The sequence below is a fragment of the Zingiber officinale genome, chromosome 5A (assembly GCF_018446385.1).
Source record: "Zingiber officinale cultivar Zhangliang chromosome 5A, Zo_v1.1, whole genome shotgun sequence".
Taxonomy (NCBI): Eukaryota; Viridiplantae; Streptophyta; class Magnoliopsida; order Zingiberales; family Zingiberaceae; genus Zingiber; species Zingiber officinale.
The window spans coordinates 131752891-131771860 of NC_055994.1; the positions used below are offsets into that span (position 1 = coordinate 131752891).

An 18970-nucleotide genomic window follows, 5' to 3' on the forward strand; every position below is an offset into this window, starting at 1 on the left:
TTCGCGTTGCGATGTTTATGTTGCCTATGATACTATCTCCATGAATTGTTAATGTCGCTTATTTATTTATTTATATTTTTAATCCAATTTAAGCCAACTAATTTTGGGGGTTATCAGTCCGGTGTCAATCCGTGCAGCTTCATGATTAGTCTTTTGCTTCAGCTGTTGATATAATACAGATTTCGTATTTTGATTTACTCTTGTTAGGACGAGGAACATCTGGAAACTTGGGGACGAGGTGGAACTCACTTAAATCGTAATGGCAAGCAAATTCCCGAACTAATGTCTCATATTTATTCGAATAAGAGCTCAGGCCTAGGGATTTTGTCCAATTAAAATTTGCTCTTTTTTAGCTCAGGTTGCCTTCACTTTAATTTTTGTGATCTTTACTTCGATTTTCAATGACTAGTCACAAGGCTTTATGTGCTTGATTGGCTGTAGGATCAAAAACCCACAATTTACTAAACATAATTTTCTGATTAATACTTCAACTAGAAAACAGATGACTTCAGCGCGCTATACCTTATTTAATAACTGCTCGAAGCAGGGCCACCAGTTAACTACCACAGGTGTATAGGTAACTAGAGATCAGCGTCGGTGACCGCACATCTCAAGCGAACCGACTTTAGTTGCGTCGCAAACCCCACCTGCGCACTCGGAGCCGGAGCTCCGCCGCGGCGGCGAGGAACTCCGCCGTCTGTGCTGCCGTCAGGATCTCCACCATTCGCCGCAGGGTGGCGTCCCGTAGCTCCTCCGCCGCGTTAACGGTCGCCCTCAGCGCCCGCGACACCTCGTCCACGGCCGCCTCCCACGCGCTCCCGTTGGCGTAGAGGAGTCCGGCTCTCACTGCCACGAGCACCGCGTGGCCGGCCATGGCTTCCTGCGCGCCAGCCATGTCCTCCGAGATCCGGTGCTCCGCCAGCTCCACCTCCTGCCGGAGCAGTTCGACTGCGGCGCGCTGGTCCGGCGCTAGGAGGCAGCGGCCAGGGAGGAGGCGGAAGGCAAGGGAGGGCTTCCAGCCGCCTATCCAGAGGAAGGTGCGCTCGAAGGGGGTGAGCCACGGGTGGGTGAGGGCGCGGAGGAGGTCGGAGTCGGCGAGGCGGGCCTTGGCGCCGCGGTAGTCGCGGTAGTGGATGAGGAAGGCGTCGACGGCGCTGGGGATGAGGTCGGTCCGGTGGGTGACTGCGTGGAGGAGCTCGGTCCGGAGGTTGTCGAGGCGGGTGAGCCATGAGTCGAAGAAGGCCTCCATGGGTCCGGCGCGGCCCCGGTGGTGGAGGGCGAGCCAGGAAAACCCGGTGGGGGTAGAAATAGCCGATCCATTTACTTAAGCAGGAAGCAAAAAAATGTGCAGGGAAGGAAGGAAGGAAGGAACGGGAGAGGGGAGATAAGCGGCGGGCGAGAGGGAGGCGTGGTGGCGGTGCGGTGGGTGTCGGCCGTGGCGATGGGAGGGAGCGAGGTGGAAGTACGAGGTTGGTTTATTTTGGAATAATTATTAATTTTTGTTTTTCTGACGAATTGGTGACGCAACGACGCTTCGGCCAGAAAGGTTCGAGATAGAAGCCAAAACTCTGTCTGTGTCTGCAAGCAGGGAAAGCAGCAGTGGGCCGCTTGACTCGGTGACCGACTAATGCCTGATGGTGAGTGGATTTCCTATTTTGGATTTGTTTCCTTCCGTTGATTCGCTTTGGGTAAATTTGAAAGCACAAAAGGCTCCTCGCCCACACCGTAATTAGGATTTTAATACCTCGCCGCTGAAAGATGCAAACTTGTATCGAATTCCCCCTGATGGACGAGTTGCATTTTTTTTTTCAAGATGATCAAGGAGCAACAATCAGTCAAACACCAGAAGATAAATTGGACCATCCAAGAGCACTAACGAAAGTGAACTGCATTAGGGATGCGCTATAAAGGTAGTATGGCAAGAATAAAGAAGCTAAGCAACAATGGAACATGAAAAGAGGTAAACTCAAACCGCCAATGCCTGAAGGCCCATGAGCTTTACGGTCAGTTTACTTGGATAGAAGATATAACAAGGGAAAGAGGAAGGATGACACAAAAGAAGTGGATGTATCTGAAAATGTATATACGGACATTGTTAATGGCTCCACTACCGATCGAGCAATCTTCACAAATCCATAATAAGTAAAGTAATCACTAATCAAGAATGGTTCCTTACTCCAAATTCAGTTATAGCAGTAGAACTGAATCCCATTTATTAAATTCAACTTTAAAAGTGAACAAAGAATGCATTCGGCTTTGTTTATTCTGAGAGGAGGGACTACCTTAGCAAGAAGTCCAGTTCTTGTGAGTGCTGATGAGTGCTGAAAAGAGCCCTGCCGAAGCCATCAGTAGAGTGTTTGAGAGGAGGAAGCCCTTTCCGTCCCTGACGTCGCCGAGAGCCATCAGTCCGTCAGCGAGGTCTTGAACGATGGAGAGCTGCTTCAGCAGTAGCTTCGTTCTCAGTTTCCTTAGTTCCTCGTCGCCCTCTCCAGGTTTAGCGCCGTCGATCCTCGATTGGATCGAAGACTGGATCTTTCGTACTTCTCGTGCCTTTAGGGAGACGCTGCCAAAGTAGCCGATAAGCTCCGCCCAAGCGCTGATCTTTTGGAGCCGCCGGGAGTACTCGGAGGGTATGAGACCGGCCTTGGATAGCCACACGAACTGCTCGAGGAAATAGTAGAGGCCCTCGCCGCCGTATGCGACGGCGGCGAGGACGCGATCGGCGGGGGAGAGGGCAGCGCCACCTGCGGCGGCACGGAGGGCGTTGAGATCTTGGACGAACTTGCCGAGGCGGAAGGCCTTGCGGCTGAGACCGACGCTGGATTCGAATGACTTGAGGCGGGGAGCGAGGGCCGGGGGGAGCGGGGAGGAGGGGGCGGCGAGGGCGATCTTGGCGGCGTAGCGGGAGATCTTGAGGAGCTTGTCGACGCCGTCGCGGCGGGCGAGATAAACTTCGAGGTGGAGGAGAAAGTCGCGGTCGCCGCCCTTCGATGGCCTCGCCGCCGCAGTGGCCAGAGGAGGGGAGGAGGGATTCTGCGACGGGTCTGCGACTGCGCGGTCCGCCATGAAAAGGGAGGAAGCAAAGAACCGATTCAGATCCGCTTGCAGTCAAAACAGGGATGCTTTGACGTCTGACGTGTAGTAAAGTAAAGTCGCAATTTGCAAGGGCCAATTTGACATAATTTGTTAAATTATGAGCTATCTAAAACGGGAAAGTTACAAGGCACAAGAAGAAAATAATGAAACTATCATGTTTCTCAAACGGTCCTATACTGATCTCAACTGTCCCACGCTTAACCCTATAATCGTGCCTCCCTTGTATTTGGCCACTTATTCTAATAGCTAATATCTATCCGTAATTTGTCCCCAGGGCGTAGCACAGATGGGGAGTGCATGGTTTCGTGGCTGAAAGGTCCAGGGGTCGATCCCCGGGGTGTCATTGCCTGGGGTTAACGTCTCCGCCATGCACTTTCCACCTGTGTACCTGCATTTATCTCCCTCCATATCCGTGGGACCGGCTCTAGGGGGCCGCTGATGTGGCGATTCCACATTTTTTTTAATATCTATCCGTAATTATCCCCGGATTATAATATAATGGTAGGGTATTTAGGTTATTATTCAAACATCCACGGTTCTAGTCTCAATTATGGTAAATTTGTAAGAATTTTTTCTTCAAATGGAGCACACAACTAAAGGATGTTTGGTTCCTGAGTTGCTCGTTACGAGCGCTTTCTGATTTATTCCGGTGGTCGATGAAAAACTTTCATAAGGTCCGGCCGATCACCCAAGGCTCGACGTTACCCAGCCTGGTTAATCAATTTTTTAATATTAATCCATAATTTATCTTTTCTGTATTGACCTAGAAACGAATTGACAGGAGTACTAGGGTGCCAAATTTATAGAAAGATAAATTAAAAAACTAAACAAGTCACTATGTGGAAGGGTTTTTTTCATCGACTTCACCGGGTATATATATATAAATATTAGTATTGATCGATTTTCATTATCTAAAAATATAAATTTCAAATTTAAGGAGTTGAAATAAACTTAAATTGAAAATTTTTTATCATAACCTTTGGTTTAGTTGATATGATCTAAAGTTGATGATGTGATTCTTGTTTGTAGAAGAGAAAGGAAAAGAAAAAAAAACACTTGTATTTAGGAGAAGAGAGTTAAAAATTGTAGGTTTATTACTATTGGAGAAGAGGAGAAGAAGCAAAGGGACAAGAAAAGAAAGAGGAAAATAAAAGAAAAGGATTTGCATATAAAGAGGAAAATAAAAGAAAAGGATTTGCATATAGTATAGCGGAGTTGCAACATGTGTACAAGAAGGGGGAGAAAAAAAATGAAATAGAAGATTTTCTCAAAAAAAAAAAAATATCTTAATTCATTTTAAATCAACCCATTTAAATCTTAAACTTGATTTAGCCATAACTTTACCAAATCAATTTAATGTAATCCTTATCTCCGCACCTACTTATTAGATTTAATTCGAACTAAATTCAATTTTAGTTTAGTGTCCTCACTCCCCATCCTATAATTTAGTTTATCGATTATATATATAAATTATAATTCAATACATAATATTTCAATTTTCGATATTTCCTAATAAAAGTTGTATCAATGGATAAGTTAGGTCGTGTACTTTCTAAATATGCGATCAATTTCAATTTCTATAATGAAGATGATGAATCGGCCAATCAAAATGATGAGGGATTTCAAATGTATAATATTAGCCTCTCCTCCACATGGCCTGTGTTGTATGTTTCAGTTTCTATAATGAACGGTGATGAATCGACCAATCAAAATGATGAGGGATTTCAAATGTATAATATTATTAGCCTCTCCTCCACATGGCCTGTGTTGTATGTTTCAGTTTCTATAATGAACGGTGATGAATCGACCAATCAAAATGATGAGGGATTTCAAATGTATAATATTAGTCTCTCCTCCACATGACCTGTGTTGTATGACTAAGTGATGTGGACCACATGACCTGTGTTTTATGACTAAGTGATGTGGGGCACCCAGAAGTGATTCGTGCTCTTGGACTTGAGTCACACGGCTAGTGCTCAGCATATCAAATCTCTCTATATATATATAGATGTAATAAGGTAGAATATATGAAATTTAAGTTTAATAATATTAGATGGGTACACGATTATATCGAAAAGAATTTAGATATTTCCATAATGGTATGATATTGTCCACTTTGGACTTAAGCCCTCATAGTTTGCTCTTGGGCTCTACCCAAAAGGCCTCATACCAATGGAGATATTTTTTTCTTATAAACCTATGATCTTTCCCATATGTTTTCAATGTGGGATTATGTTTGTAACCTTTCATCCCCAACAATTAGCACACAGATGAGCAGTTTCGACAAGGAGAGGAGAACGAGAGGAAAAAAAACACGAGAAAAAATTGAGAAAAAGTTGTATTTAAAAAATTTAAAAAACGCCATGGCAAATTCACTAGAGTAGTCCATAATAATCCGTAGGAAATGGTCCGTGTGTGTGTGTATATATATATATATATATATATATATATATATATATATATATATATATATATATATGATGAGATGATGAAGAGGAATCCTATCAAAGGTGGATCAAACTAAGGAAAATCGACTGACGTGGAGTCAAGGACAAAAATGGTTAAAGGTCTCGGTCGGCCAGCCGTGCCGGACGACCAGGCAAGTGGACGAAGGGGAAGCCTGATCTGCCGGGCAAGTATGTCGAACAGCTCGCCCGATGACAGCAGATGGAATCGAGAAGTAAATGATAATCCGCAACGAGCTTGCCTCGCCGATCGGGAGACATGTCCAGTCAGACGAAGGTAACCAATGACAATCGGGAAACAGGAAAGAGACGAGCTAGTAGATCCAATATGCATGACCGAGCAGGGGTGTCTCAACCGAGTGGTTGTCGCTAGGCCTTCAGCGGGACCCACCTACGTATCTCGTCATATCCTTATGGGGGTTTGCGCCACTGACAAAGGAGCACATGTTCCGTAGGCAAATGGTACTTTGGAAGCTTTCAGCCTGTCACATCAGAAATATGCATGCTCGTTTAAGGAAAAGTGTCAGAGACACTTTTTAACTTGTCTTTGCCTAGGACGTTTTGGAAAACATGCATACTCTTTGAGATGCATGCACAGATACTACAATGACATTATAAAAGGGGGAGGGGTTCACATTTACAGGTGGAGGTTTGCACAACTTCGTCATTTTACATGCTCTTTGCTATAACACTCTTGTTATTCTCTACATCGTCGGAAACTGAATTGAGCGTCGGAGGGCCAATGCCGAGAACCTCTTCCCGGCATGGCACTGACACCTTTGTGTTACATGACTACGTGGAGTCTTCACTTTGTCAAACATCGAGCCACAGCCACAGTCCTAACTTATCATCTTTGCTTTCAAACATGATCAATATATATAAGGGGTGTTACCCTACACCCATGTTTGAGCAGCAATGTATATATATATATGTTTAAGCAATGGTGAGCACCTGCTAAGGTGGCACATGTACACTCAGTAAGTTTTTATTTTTTTATTTTTAAAAATACTGAGTATTTTTCCTTTACCAGAGAAGAGTTCGTTTAGGTTTTCCTCGCCGCTCTCATTTACGTCCCCCGCCCTTGTCGCAATCCCTCGTCCCTTGTCGCATCCTAATTTTTGTCCCTTGTCGCATCCTAATTTTTGTCCCTTGCCACCGTCATGCCTCGCCGTAGCCCTTGCATCTTCGTCCCTCACAGCCGCTGTGATCCCTCACTGATGGTGCCACTTCTTTTTCCGGTGATCTCATGTAGAAAATCTCCGTCATTGTGCTCAAACCCTAGCTTGAACTTCCCTCGATCCACTCTTTTCCTAGGTTTCTCCGCATTGATCTTTGTTTAGTTGAGGCCAAGGTCGTATCATGGTGGCAGTAACTTCTTGAAAAACAATATTTACTTGAAAACTCAATTTGGCACTCGTCAAGGTTATTGATACTGTTATCCAATACTCTCTTCAGTTTTCTCATATGTATACTCATTAATCTATGATTTATACCAGATTAATTTATCTCTTTCATGTCTATTTGATTTAGAATATTTTTTTACAATACGATTATATACAGAACTTCATCATCTCACATATAAGTATTGTGGTTCGTAGTTTGTTGAAAACAATATTTGGAATAGGTTTTCATATAATCACTAGTATTATGAAAAAAAGAATTTCATTTGATAACTTCTATTCTTTTGGTGGTGCAATTTTGAAGAAATTTACAAAACAGATTTTTTTTTTTTTTAACCACAAGAAAGTGGCGTTGGCGAGCGACGAAAACGAGAGCAGCATGAAAAACCTAAACTATTCTCTCGTAAAGGAAAAACACTCGTACTTTAAAAAAAAAAATTAAGAACCCTGCTGAGTGTAGGTGTGTCACCTCTATACGATCGAAAAAAATTTAAATATCTATATAATGGTATGATATTATCCATTTTGAATCTAAATCTTCATGATTTTATTCATGAACTCTACCCAAAAGGTCTCATATCAATAGAGATATCTTTCTCTTATAAACTTATGATATTTCCCATGTGTTTTCAATGTGGGACTATGTTTGCAACCTTACAACCCCAACAATCCTCCCCTCAAACAAAGGACCGAGTCCTACCCGCAACTAGGACTTCCTGCCTAGTGTCTGGTTCTCTTGATCCGGACATGGGACCTCCACTTCTTTGTTCAAGGTCAATATTCCACCCGCATGGTTCGATTGGATCATGACTCCTGTGCACAGTCGACGGTTAGTTCTTCTAGCAGTCCGGGCTCTGATACCAATTGTAGAATCAAAAAGAATTTAGATATCTCTACAATGGTATGATATTATCCACTTTGGGTCTAAGCCCTCATGGTTTTGCTCTTGGGCTCTACCCAAAAGGCCTCATACGAATGGAGATATCTTTCTATTATAAACCTATGATCTTTCTTATGTGTTTTCAATGTGGGACTATGTTTGCAATGCCCACATATCTCCACAATGACATGATATTATCTACTTTGGGCCTAGGCCCTCGTGGCTTTGTTCTTGGGCTTTACCCAAAATACCTCATGTCAATTGAGATATCATGCATCCTTTTAACCCCATGATCTTTACCAAATCTTTTCAATATGAGACTTTGATTGAACCCCAACAATCCTACCCTGAAACGAAGAACCACAATTACTCTCATGGTCTGGCCTCCCCGCGAGCATCTGGTCACACTGACCTGCTCTTGACCTCCCCACGAGCATTCGGTTACCTTGACCTACTCCGGGCCTCCCTACGAGCATTCGGTCGCCCTGACCTACTCGCCTTCCCGTGAGCATCTGATCATCCTGACCTGCTCCAGGCCTCCCCGCGAGTATCCGGTCACCCTAATCTACTTCGTGGACTTTCCCACAAGCATTCGGTCATCCTGACTTATTCCGGGCCTCCACATAAGCAGCTTGATCCAGTCAATCTTGACCTGCTTCAGGCCCTCCCTGCGAGCATCTGGTTACCCTGACCTACTCGTCTCCCTGCAAGTATCTGGTCACCTTGACCTGCTCCAGGCCTTCCCATAAACATCCAGTCATCCTGACCTACTCCGGGCCCACCCTTAACTTCGTTCAAGGCCGCCCCACATTGCATCTGGTCTGGACCATGGCTCTGATACCATTTGTTGTGCCCAAAGAATGACCACATATCTCTACAATGACATGATATTGTCCACTTTGGGCCTAGGCCCTCATGACTTTGTTCTTGGACTTTACCAAAAAGGTCTCATGTCAATGGAAATATCATGCATCCTTTTAACCCCATGATCTTTACCAAATCTTTCCAATATGAGACTTTGATTGAATCACAACAATCATCCCTTGAAACGAAGGACCACAATTGCTCTCATAGTCTGGGCCTTCCCGCGAGCATCTGGTCACACTAACATGCTCTGGGCCTCCCCGCAAGCATCCACACTCGGTCACCTTGACCTACTCTGGGCCTCTGCGAGCATTCGGTCACCTTGACATGCTCCGGGCCTCCCTGCAAGCATCCGGTCACCCTAACGTACTCGTCTCCCCATGAGCATCTAGTCACCCTGACCTGTTCCAGGCCTCCCCGCGAGTATCCGGTCACGCTGACCTGCTTCGGGGCCTTTCCCACAAGCATCCGGTCATCCTGACCTGTTCCGGGCCTCCACGTAAGCAGCTTGATCCGGTCAATCTTGACCTGCTTCGGGCCCTCCCTACGAGCATCCGGTTACCCTGACCTACTCGCCTCCCTACAAGTATCCGGTCACCTTGACCTGCTCTAGGCCTCCCCGTAAACATCCAGTCATCCTGACATACTCCGGGCCTACCTTCAACTTCGTTCAAGGCTGCCCCACATTGCATCTAGTCTGGACCATGACTTTGATACCATTTAAAAAATGACATGATATTGTCTACTTTGGACCTAGACCCTCATGACTTTGTTCTTGAGTTCTATCCAAAAACCTCATGCCAATGAAAATATCATATATTCTTTTAATCTCATTATCTTTATCAAATTTTTTCAATATGGAACTTTGATTCAACCGTAACAACTTCAACGTCGAGATCAAACATGGATGTCCAGTAACACCCTTGTGTGTATATATATATATATATATATATAAAATTTTAAAACAATAAAAAAAATTTCTTAAGGTATGAATATATTTTTTTAAAGAAAATCCATTTGCTACTATTACTAACATTAGAGTCTTGTTTGATTCATAAAATTTTATATTATTTAAAAAAACATCAATGGAAAAATGAAACAATGTTTTTTGTTTTTACAATTAGAAAAACATTTTAGTAAGTGTCAATAATCGTTACTCCCACATATAAAGTAAAGAAAATAGCACAACTTAAAAGGATCTACCCCTAAATATACTTAAAGAGATAACCCATCAAGCGCTCTACTAAGGACATCATTAAGCACCATGATTACATAACAAAGATCAATCTATGACTTCCCAATTTGATATTTGAAACCTTTTCTTTCTTAGCTCTTTTTTTCACTTCTTCCTTGATTAGAAGAAGAATGAATTCATAACCTTTTTGTAGCTTTTGGTGAGGAGTTGAGCTGTCCATCTTCAACCACTTTACAATTAGATAATGAGGTGCTTAGTTTGCTCTCTCTCTTTACATTTGTTATGTTGCTTCCATTCATCCTCATTCGCGAGTCAGGGAGATTCAAGTTTAATAGCCGAATGAAAAGAGAAGGAACATGATGAAGAGGCATGTGGTTCGGCGAAAGGAGAGTCTATGATAATTATCTAGCGCCAATTAAGGGAATTTAGTTTTGTTACTTCAATCAACTTTAGCCAATTATCTAGATGTAAACTCAATTCTCATTGTGCATACTAAAGTGCTATCACTATCATTGCAAACAAGTGAGGCTTCTCCCACCATAGCCATGATTATGAATATGAACCGACTTTTGCGGAAGGTAATTTTATTTATCGAGGGACCTTTGTGAAATTAACCATAGAGGGGTTCTTTTTTGGCCTTACCTTTCTATATAATTTACATTTTTTATATGTTAAAATGATCTAATGATCAATTAGTTTAGAGAGAGTTTGTGTAATACTTCTCGCAAATGATGATTAGAGATTAAAGGAAGTATCTTGGAAGTCATGTAGGATTATTAAGATTCAACAAGAGAGGCTAAATGGAAGTTTTTACTAAGGTTTGAAATAAAAAATAGATAAATAAATTGAATCTAAAGGTATTTTGTTAGAAGTATTAGGTTCAAATAGGAGATTATGTTGTAGATGTTTGTCTTGAAATAAAAAAAGGATAAAATTAATAAAATAAAAACTATCCTAGTATGACTATTAAAAAATTAATAAACTATTATATTATTCATTCAAATATTATAATTAAATAAATAAATAAATTATTACAGTAAATTTATTGCCAAACACTCCATTTGTTAACATGCCCGCATATGGCGTTGCATAATATATCCGCGTACCGCCGTCCGCATGCGGCCATCGAGGGAAACAATACTACCAAATGGCAAATGGACCGCACTCGTGTCTTCAACTGAACCGGGTTCACCGATTTAGTATTTATTTCAAAGGCAAAAACAAAGGAGGATCCGAGCCACTTTTCGTTCAGGCTCGGACGGGAACTTTCGAATTTTTTTGAACTTTCGGACAGGATCCGAGCCACTTTTCGAATTTATACGGAGTTCGGATTTTTTTTTTCGTAATTTTTGGTTTTTTTTCATAATTTATACGTTGAATCTGGTCAGAATTTAACTAAAATTAATAACAATTTATCTATCGCCGGTGGCTTCTGGCTATCTAATTCAATCCAAAATTATAATTTAAATGACAAGATAGAACTTAAGAAGATCTCAATTTTAATCACGACCCCCCGTATAAATTATGAAAGGGCCAGGAATAGATTAGTAATTACGGACCAAGGATCACCACGTTAATAAATGCAACGACTTGTTCGCACGTACAGCCCTTTCGTTTTTTAAATTTCGGGAAAGGCCCTCACAAGGGAAATTTGAACACGTAGAATTTGCAGTTTGGTGCCAGCTAGTTTCGAAATTTATAAAGTGTTAAGGCAGGCTGGAAAAGAAGAGTAGTTATAACTCGAAGCAGCGGCAGAAGAAGTGGGCACTACAAGGTTCACTCCAGGACCCTTTCCTGTCTCCACTCCGCAAAGCAGGCCACGGAAGTGGGAGGAGGAATTGGATTCTCCCTTCCTCTTCTCCTCCGTCGATCTCGAAATCTTCATTCCTGTCGTCGTTGGAAGTTCCGTGGATCACGGGTCGTCGGCAATGGCGTCGGCGTCGGAGGGGTTTCTGTCTGTGTCGCTAGCTTCGGTTGTCGAAGATGTCTTGAAGGAGCACGGGACTAGGTTTAGCGATACCAACTTGGCCTCCAGGAAGGCCGATGAAGCGGGTAAATCTATGTTCATGTCTGATGTCTTATCCAATTTGATTTTGTTGTAGTACATTTTACTAATTACTGCTACCATCTTTCTAATCGATTGTTTTGAGGGAGATTGCAATATTAGGTTTCTAATTGCTTCTTGTAGATTTTTTTTTCCCAACAAACTTCCTGTGTGATATATGGTTTCGCTTGAGTTCGGACGGATGATTCAAATTAGAGGTCTTGTTCGATATAATGGCAGCGGCGAGGAGGAACGAGGCAGCCGAGTGGCTGAGAATGGTGTTGGGCGTTGTCGCCGCAAAAGGTTTGCCCAACGAGCCTTCGGAGGAAGAGCTTAGGCTTGGATTGAGGAATGGGATAATCCTCTGTAATGCTCTGAACAAGGTTCAACCCGGAGCAGTTCCAAAAGTAAGTATGCTTTTTTATCTTTGTCCATGTTCTAGACTCCTTGATGAACTCAATGCCCTTTTCTTCTCTCCACCTGCGATTTTCTTAGTCTAAAAGATATTGCTTATCCAGGTGGTTGCCAATCCTGGGGATACAATTCAACAACCAGATGGCGCAGCGCTCTCAGCATATCAATATTTTGAGAACGTGAGGAACTTCCTTGTATCTGCACAAGAAATGGGTCTGCCCACCTTTGAGGCATCTGACCTAGAACAGGTGGAGTTTGGAACTCTTTAAAGTAGAGGTTTCTCACTCAGAAAGCAATGATATTTCTCTATGTTAAAGTTAAATTAGGTATTTTAAATTATTGAATTTTACTACTAAACTTATGGATATTGTAACACTAATTCATTGTGGAAAACTACAATCATTAATTAAATCAGCTTTGAAGTTATCTAGTTCTTACTTTCTACTCTGTTTGCTTGAACTCTAGGGAGGCAAGAGTGCTAGGATTATTGATTGTGTTCTTTCTCTCAAGAGCTATGCTGGGTGGAAACGAATGGGTGGTCATGGTACTTGGAAATCTAGTGCAAACCTTAAACCATCCAATTCAAGCAAGCATTTGTTGCGGAAAAATTCAGAGAATTCAAAGAGTTCATTGCTAAGAAGTCAATCTATGAGTGACAGTGATCACTTACGAGATGCGTATTTATTCGATGGGGATGTCTCTGCTGAATCAAGTGAAACGGTTAGTAATTGAAAGACTAAAAAAATTCTAAGCAGGTAGAATAGTTGAACTTTTTACTAAAGTCTTCATTGGCAACAGATAACTTCTGGTCCATTAAATATGCTGGTACATGCTGCTTTATCAAATAAGAAGCCTGAAGAACTTCCTATGGTAAATCTTGCTGAATATCTCTAGAAAGCATCATTATTTATTCTTTAAAAATAAGTCTCATTTATTTGTGCCATGAAAATTAAATTTTGTTGCAGCTTGTGGAATCATTGTTGAATAAAGTAATGGAAGAATTTGAACATCGTATCGTGAGACAAAATAAATTGGTACATTCCAATTCTTAGAACATTTTTGATGGTGCAGGATAAAATGTTTACTTTTTAAGTCAATAAAAAAAATTGTCACTGAAAATTCAAGTGTGCTTTTATTTCGTGATTATTATTTTCTTCTGCATTTGTTATGTCCAGACTTGTATATATATGGATAGTGGCCAAGTAACATGCAGTCTGTGATTTAGTTTATAATGTTGGACAATATTAATATAGACGTCTATAATGCATGTTTGGGTACTCTCGTCTACATCGTGTGTAAAACTCTTCCTTCATTTGAATGAAATCTGGAAACATGCCATAGCTCTCTCTTCTTCTTGCCGCTTGAGCATCATTTTTCTATAATTAAACATTACTTTTTTTTTAATTTAATGAGCATCATTAGTCAGCTGATTCATATGATTGGTTAACCAAACAGGTTAATTCAATTTCGAAGGACAACAACAATTGCACATTAATCAATATGAAGGCTTCAATAGGTCCTTTATCTTCTGACAATGGAACAGAGGTACAATGCACGATTCCTACTATCCAAATATCTAAATGCAGATTTAATACTAAAAAGTATACTAATTTATGTTTTCCCAAAAGGAAATTGGAGGAAGAATTTTCATAAATTCAAAAGAACAGGGCTCTAATAAGATGTCCAAAGGCGAGATGTCAAAAGAAAAGATTTTAATGCGACAACTGATTTGCAACCAAGATAAAGCTATTCAGGTTCCTTTTCTGTTTGAGAGCTATACATCAATTTGTTTATTAATTAAATATATTGTGGCACTAGAGTAACAAATTTTAGCATTATTTACAACTGTAGGAACTTAAGCATGCACTCCAAAGTACAAAAGTTGGAATAGAGGTAATGCATATGATGTACACTGATGAATTTAATAAACTTGGTAAGCCACAAATTGTACACTTTGACAAATGCAAATATTATATAATGCTTTCTTACTGATTGCCAATTTTCCTGCTGGGGAATCTGAATTTTAGGAGAGAGTGTACATGGTCTTTCCAATGCTGCTTCAGGCTATCACAATGTTCTTGAGGAGAACAGAAAGTTGTACAATCAAGTGCAAGATCTCAAAGGTAAACAAAAAAGAATTTGATCTTTATGTAGTAATAGAGGAATTCGTTTCTGCTAACTTTTTACTATTTTTTGTAAATATCAGGGAGCATTAGGGTCTATTGCAGAGTAAGACCCTTCCTAGCAGGACAATTAAGTAATAATTGCATTGGTTCTTTTGATGAGGGAAGTATCTCAATAATAACTCCCTCAAAGAATGGAAAAGAAGGGCGTAGGTCTTTCAACTTCAATAAAGTATTTGGTCCATCTGCAACACAAGGTCATTGAAGATATGTTATATGATATGCATATTTATTCACTTAAAACTTCGTGAAGCATCACTCTTACATGTAATCATATTGCAGAACAAGTATTTTCCGATACACAACCTCTAATCCGTTCCATTCTTGATGGTTACAATGTTTGTATATTTGCATATGGCCAAACAGGATCTGGGAAGACTTACACTATGGTATGATGCATAACTGATGTTTCTTTTTGAAGTATATGTGTTTTTGGACAACAAAATTTTCATGATACTTGAAGTATAGCTTATTTTGGTTTACAATTAAAATGCATTTAGTGAATGATTCAATTTGTTTCATGGGTGCAGAGTGGACCCAAGCTTCTTAATGAGCAAACATTTGGTGTGAATTATAGAGCTTTAAGCGATCTATTTAAACTTGCGGAACAAAGAAGGAGTGCATTTTCTTATGAGATTGCTGTTCAAATGATTGAGATATACAATGAACAAGTTAGGGATCTTCTCAATGAAGGCATTAACAAAAGATATCCTCTCACCTAGTGACTTTTTGATTCACAATCTATCATCTTTGTTTTGTTGATATCTGTCTATAATTACATTGTGAAATTTTGAATGGATGAAAATGAATTGTTATACTAAATGTTTCTTTATGTTGTTGGTAATGCTTTAATTGTCTTTACATCTTTTGCTTCCTTGATAAGAAAGAACATTAGAAATTCGGAATACTTTGGAGAAAGGACTTAATGTTCCAAATGCAAACTTAGTACCTGTTGCATCAACATCTGATGTGATGGCATTAATGAACATCGGACAAAAGAATCGTGTTGTTGGTTCTACAGCTTTGAATGATCGCAGCAGCCGATCTCATAGGTAACATTATAAGTTTTTGTTGTTGTTGTTGTTATTGACTTTCTTTTACACATCCTATAAATTGTTCAATTGTGTTACATGCAGTTGTTTGACTGTTCATGTTCAAGGAAGAGATATGACTTCCGAAACTGTACTCCGTGGATGCTTACATCTGGTTGATCTGGCGGGCAGTGAGAGAGTTGACAAATCTGAAGTGACAGGAGAAAGGCTAAAAGAAGCACAACATATAAACAAATCACTCTCAGCTTTGGGTGATGTTATATCTGCACTTGCACAAAAGAGCTCACATGTTCCCTATAGAAATAGCAAACTCACACAACTTCTTCAAGACTCTCTTGGTAAGTTGCCCTCTTCCAAGGATGTAGATCAATAAGTTTTATCTTATTTGGATTTAAAATTTTATATCCTTTGTTAAATAGGTGGTCAAGCAAAGACCTTGATGTTTGTTCATATAAGTCCAGAAATGGACACTGTCGGGGAAACCCTTAGCACACTTAAATTTGCAGAACGGGTTTCCACAGTTGAGCTTGGTGCTGCACAAGTGAATAAAGAAAGCGGAGAAGTTAAAGCACTAAGGCAGCAGGTTATTTATTTTATTCTCTCAGTAGCATTTCTATACTCCAATAACTAGTGTTATTTTTTGGCATCTGTGGTATTCTTATTGTCTCTTTTGAGTTTCTTATATACAATTGCTTCTATATTGCAGATAGCAAGCTTGAAAGAAGCCCTAGCAAGGAAGGAAACTGATCACCAGAATGTATTACCTAGTCCAGATCCCATCCATATTGCAACTCCATCACCTGTACATCCCAGCCGACAGAGTAGTGGGGCTTATCTAAGCAGTCAAACTACTCACAGACAACCAATGGAAGAAGTTAGAAACATTGAAGTAAGTGTTCTATTGTAGTTCAAGCCAAACCATCCATTCGGGTGTCATTGCTTTGTTAGATAATACACGTCATAGAAAAAAAGTGTAGTGTATAATTCTGAAAAATTTCTAGATGATCAGCCATAGATGATAAATCTAGCTCTGGGAATATACCAATACACATTTCTGTGTATTTGCCATGAATTTGCGAGTTCAATAGTACTGTCTAATTGTAAGTTCTGGTTACCATGCTTTAAAGTTTCACATAGCAATTGGTAATTTTCTGGCTGACACGAAGAGCAGTATTGTCTATGATTTCTTTCAAATATAGTTCAAGCATGATTCTTTTTCCTTTTCTTTCCATGTATTTGGTGTCTAAGTTAGTCCCCTTTTCAGTATCTCTTTTCTGGTTGACATTTTTATCATTGCCCTTTTAAAATAGCATGTCATTTACACAATTTCAAGCAATAATGTAAATTTCTTTCTCTGGCAGCATGCTTGAAATATGGTTTAATCTTGAATATTACTTTCTGTTAGTGTTTGTATTTTTCACAGAACTACTGTGCTTTCTCAGGTCAGGGGAAATGTTGTGCTGAGACGTAGAGTTCCAAGTTTTGATCTTCAAGATCTATTGACAACAAATGACTCTTTTCCTTGGCCTTTAAGTAGTTCGAGAATGAATCATCCTAACAAGGATGATAAACAAATTGTCTACAATGACTGGGTTGATAAAGTCATGGTGAACAAGCAAGACACAGTTGCTACAGATGGCAATTCCATGATAGATTGGGATGGCAGTTATGGAACATCACCTGATATCTTTTACCATCAGAGTCTTTCTGATATGAGAGTTCATCCTGATGAACAGTTTCATAAAAAAGGCATCACTGGAAAAGATAGCAGCTACGAGATGAATAGGCAAAGAAAAGAGTCATTTTATGCTGCAACTGATGGTTCAGATGACCTAGACGTTGCAACTAGTGACTCTTCTGAAGCAGAAATGCTATGGCAATTCAATCTCCAAAATGTACATAACACATACAATGAGAGTGGCTCAAATATCAAGAAACCTCAAACAAAAACACCAGATATAAGGTAATTTTCCTAGACTTGAATCTACCATAAATATCTTACTTTTAGAAATAACATCAATTTTTATGGATTGCATATGAATTACTTTTTGTTTTTTGATAAAGTAAATTTGAGCATACTACATAGCTAATGTATTTACTGAGTTGTACTCAGTAACATAAACTTCCATGGAGCAACTAGACAACTCTATATACTCTCCTGACCTCTTATTCTTTCGTTCTAGCATTTAGTATTATGGGTCTTGAGATGCTAATAGAATTTGACAAACAAACCCCATTTTGTTCTCGTTCTAAACTGCAGTATATTTCGTCATGGGAAAAACTATTATATCATTCTATACTATGCTTGATACAAGTTATTGACAGTAAACATTATTAAGTCGACCAAACCAATTAGAATGATACATGTTTCAAGTGTCAGATTTGCTATCGCATTCATTGTGCAGTTGGAGAACCAAATGAAGATTTCCTACTAGAAATGAAAATAAGGATAATTTTCATGCACGGCTTTCATCTGTTGTATAAACTTATGTACTGTAAATGCATCTTGAAATCAGTTACTTTTTTAAGGGCTTTCGAGTTCTTAGTTATACTCATTGATCTTTAGCAACTTCAAACAATGAATAAAGAATATGTTGGCACTATGAAAATGAAACACCAATTTACTATTAAATTTTCATTCTATGAATATAGAAAAAAATATTTGTTTCAAGATTTGATCAATTGAAATTTGGCATGCTGATGCTTGATTAATCATAATTGGCTCAGTGAGAATAGTAATGGCTGATTAACTTGTGCATAGACTAAAAAATTGCACATTTGAATTACAATTCTAGTTTGCTTTGGAAGACATCCTTTGAATTTAAATTTAAATTACAACTCTCTCAAAGCATCATTGCACATGCATTTTAATTATTCCTTGGGCGTTTCGTCATTCTTTAATGTCTTCATTTTAAGCATTTCATTAGTTTAACCATGATTATTCTTTATGTTTGAATCTGCAATTTAGGATTCCAAATCAAGCAAAATTATCATCTTCCAAGAAATCAAATGCGCCTAACCGGATAGGAAGGCCAACCAATTCCAGCAGTGCCGTTGACCGAAAACATCAATGAACATTGGTTGGCAAGATTATTTGCGACTTGTTCTTTCTATTATTCTACGGCTTTCTCAAGTAGAGTTAATGAATAGCAATGATCCCAGATGGTGAGTGTATCACTGGTGTTGTGACAAGGGATGAAAATATATCACCATATTATGTATATTTTTTCAGTCGTGTTTGCGATTTGTAAAGAAAAAAGGAAGAGCAAAATAAGGCAAATTCAATGAAGTACAACTACAATCTCATCATGTATATCGCGATAGAGTTCTTCCCACAATGGCAGTGCTTGTATTCTATTCTCCAAAACATGTCTTCA

The 18970-nt window shown here is 39.8% G+C and overlaps 3 protein-coding genes across 3 annotated transcripts; 1 reads left to right on the forward strand and 2 right to left on the reverse strand.

Annotated features, from left to right (window-relative positions):
- Nucleotides 1-418: 418 nt before the first annotated feature.
- Nucleotides 419-1252, reverse strand: LOC121981843 (protein DOG1-like 4). Its single transcript, XM_042534596.1, has one exon. The coding sequence runs from the start codon at nt 1247-1249 to the stop codon at nt 626-628; it is 624 nt and encodes a 207-aa protein (XP_042390530.1). The 5' UTR covers nt 1250-1252; the 3' UTR covers nt 419-625.
- Nucleotides 1253-2268: 1016 nt separating this feature from the next.
- Nucleotides 2269-3122, reverse strand: LOC121981842 (peroxisomal membrane protein 11-3-like). Its single transcript, XM_042534595.1, has one exon. It carries the CDS (start codon nt 3064-3066, stop codon nt 2284-2286), a length of 783 nt encoding a protein of 260 aa, XP_042390529.1. The 5' UTR covers nt 3067-3122; the 3' UTR covers nt 2269-2283.
- Nucleotides 3123-11666: 8544 nt separating this feature from the next.
- On the forward strand, nt 11667-18959 carry LOC121981845 (kinesin-like protein KIN-14F). The gene is made up of 19 exons (XM_042534597.1): nt 11667-11952; nt 12185-12351; nt 12463-12606; nt 12824-13078; nt 13157-13228; nt 13324-13392; nt 13814-13903; nt 13987-14112; nt 14210-14291; nt 14386-14481; nt 14565-14738; nt 14824-14930; nt 15072-15247; nt 15432-15593; nt 15678-15931; nt 16013-16176; nt 16300-16482; nt 17036-17556; nt 18562-18959. Exons 1-19 carry the CDS (start codon nt 11829-11831, stop codon nt 18665-18667), a joined length of 3072 nt encoding a protein of 1023 aa, XP_042390531.1. The 5' UTR covers nt 11667-11828; the 3' UTR covers nt 18668-18959.
- Nucleotides 18960-18970: the final 11 nt, after the last annotated feature.